Raw genomic sequence first — 15,799 nt, 5'->3', positions numbered from 1 at the left:
TGAGGAGCTTACTTTCAAAACCAGCATAAGTGCATATTTGGTCAATTTCATAATAACCATATCTGCAAGCTGCTAGCTTCATGCATGTGAAATTTTTTTCAGTCAAACTGAGATAGATGCCATATAGACAGAAAGTGAATCTTAGTCTTCCAATCAAAATCAGATATATTCAAGTTGTTTCCTCAATTACTCAAAACTCATTCTGATGCATGTATCTGGTTTTGAAAGTAAGCTCTTCATATATGGATTTCATTTTAAAATTTATACCAAGTCTTCTTTATAGAATTCAATCTCATCACTAAATACAGAATATTTTGGATTTTGTTTACAAATCCTAACAGCAGAACTAATCAAGTGAATGTGTTTCCATATGAATGAGTATATGCATGTATTTTTATGTAAATATATATCTGTGAGTATGCAAGTGTGTGCATATATATGTGAAGGCGCATGGCTCAGTGGTTAGAGCATCAAGCTTACGATCGTGAGGTTGTAAATTCAAATCTCAGACTGGGCTACATGTGTTCTTGAGCTTTATTTCACGTTGCTCCAGTTCATGCAGCTGTAGAAATGAGTTGCGATGTCACAGGTGCCAAGCTGTATGGCCCTTGCCTTTCCCTTGGATAACAATGGTAGCATGGAGAGGGGAGGCTGGTATGCATGGGCGACTGCTGGTCTTCCATAAACAACCTTGCCCAGACTTGTGCCTGGGAGGGTAACTTTCTAGGTGCAATCCTATGGTCAGTCATGACCGAAGGGGGTCTCAGCATATATATATATATATATATATATACATGTATATGTTTGTCTTTTGAAAATGAATGAATTGGATATTTAGGTGGGGGTTTTTTATGATGATTGGATGTTTACCAATGGTAGTTAATATTATTTACTCATTCCATAAAGGTGTGAAGGCATGCACCACAAACTTTGATGACATGTCACATGCATTCTCAGCTATGAATGGAATCAAATAGAGATGCATCAAGACACTATTCTGCAATGATCTAAGGACTATAACAAAGTTGTCATGATCAAATTCAGGAATAACAACAATGTTTTCAATCTCCACCAGCTTGCACACGAAGAAAAAACTCTTCTTTCTGCTTGCACAAGAACTCTTCTATCCTGAAAACTGCATGTTGTTGGCCTTCTCCAAAGATGATTTACAGAACATTGAAAACAGCTTTGTCATAGCAATGGCTTTTTCATCAGCATTAAAAATAGAAGTGATGTTTTAGCCAAACCCAGGTCTTCTACCATGTGACCCAATCATAAAGATATATAAACAATTGAAGGTTGAGCAAAAGTTCTGCCATCTGGAGAAAACAATGAAATCATGTTATGGATAAGGAAACAAATATTGCTATTGGATGACCACACCTCAGACTTCTGTCAGGTCATGGAATCTGCCTTACAATAAAAAATTGTTGCTTATCAGACAGATGATTTAATCACACTATAGTAATGAGACATGGAAGATGTACTGCCAGTTCCTTTGGAAAATCTGGGGTATCTGATGGAAGGAAAAAGTACCTAAAATCACTGTACCTCAGCAGTGCTAAAATTGAAGGTATGAAAGTCCTATTAAAGACTACTCCAGTGGGCAAGACACAGTGTTTGGAGGATAAGTACCAACATGCTCTCTTTTAATGTGAGTTAATCAATGGCTGGCGTTCACAAGAAGGCCAGTTTAAAAACCTTAAAGAATTACACATTCCCATTGAGGATTCAGAAAGGTCAGCACTTATCTGGTCAGAATAGTGATTGAAGTGCTATGCCAGAAATAGATACTTTGAATACCACTACATCAATCTGCTCTATGAGTGTTGGGTCTCATAAACAATGAATATGTCTGCCTGCATTGATACCACTGTCAGGTAGACTTGATCAGCTATCATAGATGTCATTATACACAAACAAATTAACTAGAATGAGATTAATCAAATTGTAATCACTCAGCTCATCATACGTGTGTGTGTGTGTGTGTGTGTGATATTTGTGTATTCATGCAAAAAAACATAAAGTACTTAATATGCATCTCTCTTAGAGGTATATAGGATCTGCTATAATTGTAATTTTCATATAAGCTGTGTTTCTTCTAGCTTTGTAAAACCCAGCTTTTCAAGATTTGGTACTGAGGCAGTCAGATACATAAATATGTGTCTAATAATAACTAATGTAGATTTAAAGTTGGTGAAGTTGGTGAAGTATACCTTTTATCTTTTTACTGCTTGCTTGTTTCAATCATTAGACTGCAACCATGCTGGGGTGCTGCATTAAACGGTTTAGTTGAACAAATTGACCCCAGTAATTTTTTTTTAAAGTAGAGTACTTATTCTATTAGTCATTTTTTCCTAAGCTGCTAAGTTATAGGGCATAAACAAATCAACACTTGTTGTTAAGCAGTGGTGGAGAACAAATACACACACACACACACACACACACACATATGACATGCTTCTTTCAATTTCCACCTGCCAATTTCACTCATAAGGCTTTGGTCAGTCTTGGGTTATAGTAGAAGACATTTGCCCAATGTGTTACGCAGTGGAACTGAACCCAAAACTATGTAGTTGGGAAGCAAACTTCTTACCACACAGCCATGTCTGCAGATTTCTCATTAATTTTCAATAGATACTTTTCTTTTCTTTTATCTTTAATCTTAGGTTAAGATCTGTTCAACAAGTGATTTCTACTATTGCACACAAACTACATGTCTTTGTCTGGTCTCTTATATTTTACAAAGGTTTTAAAAGGAGTATTTTGCCATTTACAAACAGATGAAATGGTCATGACAAGAACGACCTTGTTCATAAATTTGTTGAATAGGGTTGACCTGGGGCTAAGCAACACTATTAATAACAAACATAAATAATAAATTTGACTGGGGAGAGATAATTCAACATACCAAGAAATATGTGCAGCTCTTGAAGCCAACAAGAAAAGGAGTACACATTTAACAATGAAGCCTGCTGGGTGCGCTACACCAGAAAAAAAAATATGGATGGGCATAGCAGGAACACCTCTGATCATAGCCTGGAGCCTACTGATAGCTACACAACAACAACTAGACAGAGGTATAGATCTGTGGATGACACCTGGTCATTTAGTTAACTATCAACATTCAACAAGTTTGGTGGGTCAAGACTGACCTAGAGTTAAATAACATCAAGCTTCATTTCAGTGGAGATTCTACTTGACGACCAAGAAGAATTGGTATAAGATACATATATGCACACCTAGATAACAAACAAGCAGTGACTGTGACAGTCTGTCCTTCAATGTCTCTAATTATCTATAATGCCATCATACTCTATCACAAATCAAAATGTGATAACTAATAACCATCTAATATCACATAAAAAGGTGGGGCTGATTATCTATGATATTTCCGATGTCAGAAATAACCATAGTAGTTTTAAATACAAGGATTAGGAAAAAATATTAGGGATTATTTTCTGGATGATTGGATAGGAACTGGTGCTTTCAGAATATGTTTGCAAGGAAGGAGGAATTTGGAAAATTGTTAGAGTGTTAGAATGAATGTCTGGATTTTTACATTTTGAATTCAAATTCCATTGAGTTCAATTTTGCTTTTCCTCCTTCAAAGGTCAATAAAATAAGATACCAGTCAAGTACTGGGATTGATATTTCTCCCCTCTCTGCAAATCTTGTGTCTATGCTAGTAATGTTATTCTATAATGCCACAAGGCAACGTATATATGGTTGTGGGTCAATGTATCTCCAAGTCACTGATACACTTTCAACTTTCCTCTGTCTGTCTATCTCAGTCTCTCTCTCTCTCTCTTGCTCTCTCTCTCTTGCTTTCTCTCTCTCTCTCTCTCTCTCTCTCTCTCTCTCTCTCTCTCTCTCTCTCTCTCTCTCTCTCTCTCTCTCTCTCTCTCTCTCTCTCTCTCTCTCTCTCTCTCTCTCTCTCTCTCTCGCTTTCTCTTTCTCTCTCTCTCTCTCTTTCTCTCTCTCTCTCATTGATAAAACTATTTGTGCAGTACATACAGGTAGATTCTATGTAAATAGAATGAGATCTTAGTGCATTCACACATATTGCTGTATATCTTGAACATCAAGCCTGTAATCATCTTAAAGTTCTTGCAATTAACATATACTCAGCTAATTCTGACAAATGTGTCAAGTTTGCAAAATAGGTGTTTAAGTTTTGACTCCACCCTCCCACTGCTTCCAACCTCCATTGTGCAATTTCATTCACATGTTTCTAACAATAAAGCAATGGCAAGAAAATGAAGTTTGCCTGGGTCAGGATTCTTTATTTCCAGACATTGAACAATCATTGGTCATTGACAAGCTACTTATCCAACTGGTTGTATTTTGTTAGAAATGGATACAAGGTTTTGAAAATTTCATTGAGAATCAAAAGAAGACACATTCATACACAATCAATTATTTGTGTGTGTGTGTGTGTGTGAGAGAGAGAGAGAGAGAGAGAGAGAGAGAGAGAGAGAGAGAGAGAGAGAGAGACTCGCAGTAGCTTATACATGTAAGTCTTTCCTTTCTACACCACCAATGTTGTCCAAGGGAAAGACAACAACTATGTTCTCACCAGTTTTGCTATCAGATTGCATAGAACCAGAACAGAGACTGCAAGGAATCCCACCAAATGCTTTGGACATGAACTTAATTGGCAGCCCTAAAAGGATGAAAGGTATTGCCATTGGCATGATTTTAACCTAGAACACAAGGTTTCAGAACAAAAACTGCACTTAGATAACTCTTCCAATTATATACACACACACACACACACACACACACACACACACATATATATATATTTATGTACACAAGAATAACAACAACAGACTGTTTCAAAGCCATAATAGTTTATCTGTATGCATCATGGTTCCCATCTTGAGGTAATGTTTTGAAGCTAGATGCCCTTTCAAGCATGCACTATTTTAGTTGCCTCCTATAACATGCAGGGATATGGTGAACCTATTTTAATATCTAGGTACACACAGAAGTATTTATATACATATACACACTAAACATATATAGACGAGCATACAAGTCAATGAAGAAACCTCTACAGATTTAATTATACCAGCTGAATTCCCTTAAACTATAATTTAGTATCTTAAAAAATGGAAGTCCATAATAGATAATGGAGTTCTAGATACACTGTCTGAAAATAAGTATAATGCTTGGAATTCATTGATTATAAGTTTGTTTGATGAAAGCTGAACTGGATCTCAGTAATCAATAAAAACAGAAAGGATCAAAGGTCCTTCTTAAGCCATAGGCTCATAAGGCCAGTTTCCATGGATGAGACACCAGTCCATATCAAGGGTATTCATTTTGCCATCTGACTGAACACAATGCAATGCCCCAGTCCAGAAAATCAAAACACAATTTTACAATAGTGGGTGCAACAGCCTAACCACTAAGCCACATTTCCCCAACAGGTCTAAACAATAACTATATACATATACACTCACAATTTATGTATAAGTAGTAACAAAAAGACTCACAAAACACTTAATGATTACAAATATTTATATTTTCTTATATACTTTTCCATGCAGACATACACACAATTTATATAAAGATTTAGATACACACAAAATCACGTCATAAAATAACATATTTACAGAAGTATCTGTAGGATCAGAGAGCTGACAGTTCACACATGTACACTATAGTCCAGGACAGGCTTTGGCAGTATTATCTGCATGATCTACAAACAGAGTTACTGGGTTAAGGAGAATAATTTTATAGATATACACACAAGGAAGGTCTGAAGGACAGAAAAAGAAAGCAAACTTTTACCTTATACATTATTTACAATGAATGGATATTGAATATAGAATATAGAATAGTATTAAACTTTTACCTGTAACATGCGTTTACACTTGGCTCTCAAGATATATAATTGGCCAGAGATTGGTGAGTAACTTACTGCCTTGTCCAATTTTACTACAGATTCCTGCAATGTAAAATGTTACAGTCAATATTATTGTTATATTTATTGTTACAAGGGAACATTCATATTGCTTTTGCTTTAATTAGATAGATACAAAATCAAATAATAATGGTGTTGCTGTTGATGGTGGTTTCTTTTATTGGCCAAGACATTGAGGACAAAGGACAAATTCAACACACAAAAGGTGGGAGTTACATTGATCAAACAGGAGTCAACACCAATAAGGATATAACAAAAAATATAAAAATAGATATCAAATAAATAAATAAGTTCCTTGATAGTGGGGCAGTTCATTTAAGGTAATTTGGGGAAAATACCACACAAAAAGGCCCGGATTACTCTGCCATCTCCAAAACCTCAAATGTTTTCTCTCCTTCTTTTTTTCCTCCTACTTAGAAAATAAGTATCAGAGTAAGTCCATTCAAACTCACCATTGTTGTCACTCTCATCCATTTTTCCATAAATACATTGGAAGGCAGCACCTTCCTCTCTACCCTCACTTTCCTCTATACTGATTTCAAACTTTGGCACAAGGCCAGCAATTTCAGAGGAGGGGGAAAGTTGATTACATTGACCCCAGTGATCAATTGGTACTTATTTTGTTGACCCTGACAGGACGAAAGGCAAAGTCAACCTTGGTAGAATTTGAACTCAGAATGGATGAAATGCTGCTAAGCATCTTGTCTGGCATGCTAATAATTCTGCCACCTCACTGCCTTAAACTTTCCTTTGTATTGTTTACACAACTTGGTGCCACAGCCATCAAGCAGAAAAATATTTGCTTCCCTTTTCTGCTAAAGGATGGTGACATGTCAATCTTCGTTACAGACCTGGTGGACAGCTGGATTTGTCCTGCACATGACTGTAGCTGTTTGACACAGGCCCACCAGTCACTTCTGCACAGATATTGAGTGATGGCCTGAAGAACTTGTCTTCAGCAGGTAGCACAGCAACACTGCCATACCAAGGACTTTTGGAAGTTGTTCCTGACTTTAAAGTCCTCCAGAGGAGACCACTCAGACTGTTCTTGCTGATGTCCAGAGTCATTCTTAAGCCATTGTCGCTCATTCTTTCAAGTATCCTTTATAGAAATCTGGAGTTGTTTTCTCAATGATGGCATTGCCCTGCTCATACAAGGCTATAAGCACCTGGTGACATTGTAGATGCTAATGAGCATACAATATTAGTCTACAATTGATCCTTGTCTGCAGCTCAGTCAAAGAAATGAGTTGTGAAAAATTGTGTGGCACAAAGGACACCCACACCAGTTTACTCTTGTTTTCATTGCTGTCAGCAACACCATTACAGTGATTCAGATACTTCTGCAGGTATGTTGGCCTCAGTGCATGCTGTGCTGGTGCAACATCAAGGATGGCATCCCAAGACCATCATGGGATGGGTGTTGACAGTAGATAGATTTCTTGATTATCAAAATCTCATGACTCTTCCATAAAAAGTGGAAAATCAAGCACTCCTATCTAGTCAAATGTTTCTTGGGCCATAGTATGATGATCAGGCAGTAGGTAACCACCAAGGCAATGTGTGCATTAGCTACTTCTGCCTGAACTTTCAGGATGAGACTGGTCACCCTACTCATGACTTCTTCCTTGTTCCTATCCACCTGGAGGTCTGATGTAAACCATACTTCAAGTATTTCACTGAGCCCTCAGTTTAGCAATAGATATCACCCTTAGTCAACATGGACTTGTCTCTCTAAATGCCTAGTTGCAAGCCCACTGACTTGCCATAGTTTATGTATGCTCCTGTACTTACCAGGTACTTTTTCATTATACTGTTGGTTACTTCTGTATTTCAAGTGTCCAACTGCATGACAAGCAACATCATCTGTGTATAGACATAGCTCTCAAGGAACCCAGTTCCAGCATGATACTCCTCAAACTTTCCATCCACTGTAGCAAAGACTCCAGAGCAAAAGCATACAGAGAGGGTAGAGGGGTCATCCTTGGTGGACTGAGAATATGATGCTCAAAAGTTCTGAGCAATGGTTGTGTAATTTGACCTACAAACAGCTGCTGCTGTACTTTGTGGTAATCCACTCACCGAAGATGGGATCAAAACCAACAACTTAGGACAGCCATGAGGTAGTTATGGTCTATCCTGTCAACTACTTTGAACTAATCCAAACTGACAAGTCCCCTGCCAAAGCCAGATCTATTCCCAACCCACTCTACATGGGGTGGAGATTGTCATGGACGGCTCTATAACAGTAAGGCCTGTGTGGCATTACTAATGTAGGTAAAGTCAATGTAAAGTTGTAATGTAAGTGTTCAATGCGTGTTCTTTTGTAAAGCAGTATAAATAATATCAGAAGGCAATGGTAAGGAAATAATATCAGAAGGCTTATTTGGTAATGAAAAAGTGCTAGCAAGTAGCGAGGTATGTGGGCTGTATGTACGTGAGTCAAGGAAGCCAGGTAATTTACATTTGAAAAGAATGCTTTAGTAGTAATGCATGATGAGCTGGCAGCTGGAAACTGTTATATGTTAGCTGGGACATGTTGTTATGGACTGACGGTAACAATACTTGTAGGGTGAGTTGGACATAAATGCAATAGGATGTCCATGGAGTGGTTGGTATGGATAGTTTAAATAAATCCATTAGTTTGCTGCACTAAGTTGGTGAGATAAACAAGCTGTTCATATTAAAGAAATGCTGTTTGACATCAGTGTCTTCCAATAACTGATTGAGAATAGCTGTTACTTGCAACGAAGTCTTTTGCTAACTAACTAAAAACATGATTACCACTGGACAGATGCCTGCTGTTTGTATTAATATGAGGCAAGCTCTGATTAGCTGAAGTAGCCATAGCACAACTGTGCTAATATGTGACAACAAAATAGAACTTCCTTGACTCACCATAGATCAGTCAGAGATTGCACAGATTTTCATGAAAAACAAGCTCTGGCCTCTAGGTGAGTCCCTTTGCCAAGATCTAACACTGTGTTGCGCACAGGTATGGGTCAGAAATTTCCAGTCATATCCCTCTTGTTCAGATCTTCTCCCAGCTGTGCCATCACTCCCGGCTCACTTGACTGCAAATGCTTGCTAATCTGTTACCTGTTGCAGTGAGCTGTCAAGACATGAACAAACAAGGCTGGCATGCGACAATTATAACAATTTCCCTCAATCCAATCATGGCAGTTTCCCACACACACATAGCTCAACACATCTACCATGTTATCAGCTGAAATTCGCTTCTTGCAACACTGTCTCCTTGTCCAACAGTCAGAGAAAAGCGTTGAGGTAAACCTCAAAACCTGCTATATCAAATAGTTCAGTAAAGTACTGCCAAAACATTGCACTTATTTATTTGGAATCAGTGAGTAGCTGCTGGCTGATGTCCACCATAGATCAAATTCTAGCTTTGTTGCCATGCCACACCTCTACCACAAATGCTCAACAAATGGCTTTTGTAACTTTTTGTTTCAGTGAATGCACCCCATCTTGGACAATGCAACCTTTATGTCTAACATTGAAAAAATGGAGGAGGACCATTCTTGCAGCTCGCACGTTGTTTGCAGCATTTTCTAAGTAAATTACTAGTTTCTTTTTTACTCTAAGTTTTCAAACTTTACTGAAGTACTAAAACTGACAGATATTTTGCTGACCCACCACCTGCTGTTGATGATAGCTCCTGTTAACTTCTTAACTAGTTTAACCAGTAAACTAATCTGATCCTTGAAATCTTTAACCAAGTCCTCGTATCAGTTGACTATATAGGTTACAAATTTGTAGTCAGGAATATATATGTATTGTAATAGAACTGAAGTAAAGAGTTTCAATAAAGTGAGTCACAATAAAATGATATGAGAATAGTATAGACCAGTTTCTGCAAATCAGGTTGTTTCAAAATTATTAGGAGAAATTATTTGAAAAATTGAAGACAGTAGAAAGGCATAACAATGAATTATAAGATGTACATCTTCACTGTTTGTCTCTGCTTTTATCCCACTCTTCTTAGAATTAAGAAAATAAAAAGCTTGATATAGCTTAGGAAAAGACCAGGGAAAAGTTAAATATTTGCTATGCATGGATCATCTAAAGAAATATGGCAAGGCAAAAAGGGAATTGGAAATCCTTGTCAATATTGTGAATGTTTGACAAAGACATCAGAATGGAATTTGGGATTTTTAGGAGTGGAACATTTGTAATGAAGAAAGGGAAATACCAGACAAGTAATAAAATGAAGTTAATGAAGAGAAGATATGGGAGAGTGATACTCATGACAGATATAAATATCTTGTGGTCTTGGAAGCTGATAGTATAAACGATAAAATAACGGAAGATAAAATCAGAAAAGAATATTTCAGAATTATAAGGAGAAGATTAAAATGCACACTCAAAGGCATAAGCACCATCACTGCTAGAAACTCAAGAGCTGTAGCCATCAGTAAGAACTACACCAGAAAAATCAAATAGACAAACAATGACATTGAGACTGTAGATAGAAAAACAAAGGAATTGCCGACAATCTACAGGGTCTAACACCTACAAAACAGATATCGAGAGTATTTCAACAGAAAAAAAATGGAAAAAGAGGATTGTTAATGTGGAAAAAAAAACTGTGTGGAAGTTGAAGTGGAAAGATTGAGAATGATGTTACTGGCTGTGAAGAAGTATTTCTGATAGCTGAAAGAAAAGAGGATATATTGGCTGCAGGATGAGAAAGAAAGTGATGTTACTAGAAATAAGAAGAAACATAATGAACTGAATAATTTATATGGACAGCTTTTTTTTTTCAAAGTCTTAAGATAAGAAGATATTTAAAAAAACTAAAGAAGTATCACTATAAACTCCCTCCCTCCCCCAGTCACTTGATCATTAATGCACACACTGACACACTCATTAATACAATCAATAACTTACAAATTAACTCTCACACTAACTCACTCACTATCTCACTCCTTAAATTACATATACAATTGCAAACTCACTCTCTAAGTCACACAATAACATACTCACTAATACAATCACCATCTCACTCACTAATACACTCAATGACATACTCATTAATACTATCACTAACTTGCTTACTAACTCACTCACTAACATAAACCCTAATACACCCACTAATACACTCACTGATTCACTCACAAATACAATCAGTAACTCAGTCCAAAGCTCACTCAGTAGATCAATCAATAATGCACTCACTTATAAACTCACTAATTTGTTCACCAACTTATAACTCACAAACTAACACACTCATTAACTTTCTCACTACATCATTCACCAACTCACTCGCTAATTCACTTTCAAACTCACTAATATGCTAGAGAACTAACACATTAACTCACTAACTAACATGCTCACTAATTCTCTCACTAACACACTCACAAACTCATTAACTACCTCACTCATAAGCTACCTCACTAAGTCCTTTACTATCTCTCTCAATAATTCACTCACTAATAAACTCATTGACTCACTTGCTTATTACAATCACTGACTCACTCATTAACTCATTCATGAACTCACACACTAACTAACTGACTAATACACTCACTATCTTACTCAAAATGCACTCACTAACTCACTAATACATTCACTATCACAATTCACTCATTAATCATCTCATTAGCACAATCACTAATACTGTCACTAACTCAGTTACTAATACACTCACTGACTCACTCACTAATGCAATTAATAACTTGCTTCCTAACTCACTCACCAACTCACTCACTAACTCATACACCGATTTACTCAATAATACACTCACTAACTCACTCAAGAACACATGCATTATTCCACTCCCTAACTCACTAATAAACTCACTAATTCACTCACTAACTCACTGACTCATTCACTAACCTACTCACTAACTTACATCATATATCACCCACTAATTCTCACACTAACTCATTCACTTAATCACTCACAAATTCATTCACTAATACAGACACTAACTCACTCACAAATTCACTCAGTATGTCACTTTCTAATACACTCATTAATACATGCACTGAGTTACTCACAAATACAATTAGTAGCTAACTCCCTAACTCACTCATTAACTCCATAACTCACTCACATATACACTCACTCACTAATACACTGACTCACTAACTCAGTAATACACTCATTATCTCTCTTACTATATAGGGTGCTCTAACCACTGAGGAGCATTGGGCTCACAATCCTGAGGTAATAAGTTCGATTCCCAGACTGGGCTGAGTGTTGTGTTCTTGAACAAGACACTTTATTTCACATTGCTCCAGTTCACTCAGCTGTAGAAATGATTTGTGACATAACTGGTGCCAAGCTGTATTGGCCTTTGCCTTTTCTTTGGATAACATCCATCGTGTGGAGATTGGAGGCTGGTATGCATGGTCAACTGCTGGTCTTCCATAAACAAGCTTGCCTGGACCTGTGCCTCGGAGGGTAATTTTCTAGGTGCAATCTCTTGGTCATTTATGACTAAAGGGGGTCTTTAACCTTTATCTCCCTTGCTAATGCATTCATTAACGCACTCACCAATTCACTCAAAAATACACTCAATAATACCCTTATTAACTCCTTCACTAACTCATTTACTAACTCCTTCACTAATACCCTGACTAATAAACTTACTATCTCATTTAGTAGTACAGTCATTAATACTCTCACTCACTCACTCACTCACTCACTCACTCGCTCACTCGCTCACTCACTCACTCACTCACAAGTACACACACTGATTCACTCAGTAATACAATTAATAACTCACTCCCTAACTCACACAATAACTGACTGACTAATATCAGGTTATCATATAAGTAATGTCCAGACTTCTATATTTTCAATTTGTAAATGCTTTAACAGTATTTTATAATGTCTAATGGCATCAAGTAATATTTATATGTATTTGGACATATTTAAACTAATTAAATTTCATTTTGCAGGATAATCTAATTGAAATTTTACAAATTATAGCTCTTCAAACATAGAAGTATCTAAGGGGCATTTGAGGCACACATTACTTTATGAGTTTAAAAAAGGGAACTCAGCAGCTGAAGCGACTCAAAATATTCACTTGGCTTATGGAGAAGAGCGCCTGAATAAAAAAAACTTGCAGAAGATGGTCTGTAAAATTCAGAAGTGGAGATTTCAGCCTCAAAGATGAGGCCCAAAAAGGACATCCAATTGAGTATGATGACAAGCTACTTTTAGCAGAACTTAAGAAAGATCATGCAGTTTCAGTTGAAGAATTGGCAAGTAAGCTTCTTTTAAGCCATACAACTGTTCACTACCATCTTCAACACTTGGAAAGGTACCAATACTCAGAAAATGGGTGCCTCATGATTTGTCCGAAGCCAACTGCAAACCCCAAGTGGACATCTGCTTTTCTCTTCGTTCTCATGAACTCATCTAGCCCTTTTTGGGCAGACTGGTGAGGAAAATTGAGTCTTTTATCAAAATGTTAAGCATTGTAGACATTGGCTTGGTGAGGGGAGAAAGGCCCAACCACAACTCAAAAGGGAACTCCATGCAAAGAAGGTTCTTCTTTCTGTTTCGTGGGATTGCAAAGGAATTATCTACTTTGAGTTACTTCCAACTAATGCAACAATAAATGCTCAAATCTACTGTCAGCAATAAGAGCATTTGAATGCTGCTTGGAAGAAAAAAAGGCCTGTCATGTGGGGAGAGAGACCAGAGGGAATAGGAACAGTTTCTGCCAATCTCTGGTGTTGTTGGATAGAGAGACATTCTTCAATAGCTTGGAGAGAGCACAGGCAAAACAAGTCCAAGCTCCCTTAGGGAACTGGTTGATGTGCTTCAACTAGGACAAGCTCTAGAGGATGGCAGCAAAATCCTCAATAGAGATCTGGACATCAGAGCAAGGTTATGCCCTGAATTGATGTGGGGTTTTTTCTCCCTTTGTTTTGTTTCTTTTTTTCTTTTTCTTTCTTTTGCTATCTTTGCTCCTCTTTTCCATTTTCTTTACCTGGTTTTGGATTTGTATTTTTGATGTGGTTTTGTATTATATATGTATCATATACATACATGTTATATTTCAGTAAAAATATCACAGAAGAAAAAGAAGTGGTTGTAGCAGCAGCAGCAATAGTGCATGTAGAAGAAGAAGAAGAAGAAGAAGAAGAAGAAGAAGAAGAAGAAGAAGAAGAAGAAGAAGAAGAAGAAGAAGAAGAAGAAGAAGAAGAAGAAGAAGAAGAAGAAGAAGAAGGTGATAAAAATGATGTTAATAAAAGTTATGATAATATTGATATATTGATTAAGGCGATGAGCTGGCAGAAACGTTAGCAGGTCAGGCAAAATGCTTAGAGGCAGTTCATCTGTCTTTATTTTCTGAGTTCAAATTCCACCAAGGTTGATTTTGCCTTTCATCCTCCCATGGTTGATAAATTAAGTTCAAGTTGTGTACTGGGGTAGATCTAATCGACTGGCCCCTCCCCACCCAAAAACTTTCGGGCCTTGTACCTAGAGTAGAAAAGAATATTAATATATTGATTTCTATCAAAACATTAGCAACAACAACAATAATCCTTTCTATTACTCATCAGAAGCTTCCATTAGAATATCTCTAAATTTCTGTCAGTTTGCTGGGTCTTTAAGTTTTCATAAGCTTCTCTTCCAGAATGGTTACATGCATATACATTGTAACCCATATACTTATACCTTTGCATAGTTTCTCTCACAAACACATACACATATGCATGCATGCTTACAGTTTTGCTCTCTCTACACAATAGCATACAGATATGCACATGCATGTACATTTTAACATAACGGTGCACACACACACACACACACCTGTATTTACAGATAGAAATTCAAAATTTTTCTCTACCTCAAAGTTTCGGTCAGTGTAGTACTGTAGTGCTAACAAGTAACTGAGTTCAGAAATCCTAGGAAAATATTTCCTGTCCAAGGGATCTAACTCCAAGGCTTGTTCATAGTCCTGCAGAGCAAAATGGTAATCTCCCTTCTGATAAAAACATTCTGTAGAAGAATGAGAGAATGAATACAGATAAGGTTGGGAAACAGCAGAGGCAGAGATTATTCATTTATTAAAAAACTGATATCAAAGAAACTGGATGTTGTTGTTTAACCTCAAGTTAGTTTTGCTCAAGCAGATCTAGGATTAAAATTTTTTAAAATATATGTATGATTTGAGAATGATTTGGCAACTGTTTCAGCATGCTGAATGAACATCTAGAGCAGTGGTTCTCATCTGGTGTCCATATTTCCCTGGTGAGGAAGGGTCCATATAAGATTTTCTGGTTAAAATTTATCTGCAATAAATTGGTTATACTCCTGCAATACACGAAACAATCTTTTTTATACAGAAACTAATAATATTTAATCATAAAAATATAATGGGATTTTTTAAACATCAGATGACTAGGAGAGTATGTCCAAATAAGATAGGAATCAAAGGGGTCCAAAGGTAAAAAATGGTTGAGAAACACTGATCTAAAGGCTCTCTCACATTGACTTTCTCACTGATGGAAAAGAAACTGATGTGCTGGTGGTAGTGGTGGTCATCATCATCATCGTTTAACGTCCGCTTTCCATGCTAGCATGGGTTGGATGATTTGACTGAGGACTGGCGAGCCAGATGGCTGCACCAGGCTCTAATCTGATCTGGCAGAGTTTCTACAGCTGGATGCCCTTCCTAACGCCAACCACTCCGAGAGTGTAGTGGGTGCTTTTATGTGCCAGTCAGGTGGTACTGGCAATGGCCATGCTCAAATGGTGTTTTTTATGTGCCACCTACACAGGAGTCAGTCCAGCGGCACTGGCAACGACCTTGCTCGAATGTTTTGTTCACATGCCACTGGCACAAGTGCCAGTAAGGCGACGCTGGTAACAATCATG

The 15,799-nt window shown here is 37.2% G+C and overlaps 1 protein-coding gene across 2 annotated transcripts in view; it reads right to left on the bottom strand.

Annotated features, from left to right (window-relative positions):
- The window catches only part of LOC106881292 (tetratricopeptide repeat protein 16), a 138,491-nt gene that overhangs the window by 82,222 nt on the left and 40,470 nt on the right, over window positions 1-15,799 (bottom strand). For both annotated transcript variants that reach the window (XM_052966285.1, XM_052966284.1), the window contains exons 8-9: window positions 14,769-14,920; window positions 5,867-5,959 (exon numbers count right to left, since the gene is read on the bottom strand). In XM_052966285.1, coding sequence (XP_052822245.1) covers window positions 5,867-5,959; window positions 14,769-14,920 — 245 coding nt within the window. The remainder of the gene's footprint in view (window positions 1-5,866; window positions 5,960-14,768; window positions 14,921-15,799) is intronic.

This window comes from Octopus bimaculoides, chromosome 3 (genome assembly GCF_001194135.2).
Source record: "Octopus bimaculoides isolate UCB-OBI-ISO-001 chromosome 3, ASM119413v2, whole genome shotgun sequence".
Taxonomy (NCBI): domain Eukaryota; kingdom Metazoa; phylum Mollusca; class Cephalopoda; order Octopoda; family Octopodidae; genus Octopus; species Octopus bimaculoides.
The sequence above is the reverse complement of the archived record's forward strand: the minus strand, read 5'-3'. Positions and strand labels throughout refer to the sequence as shown.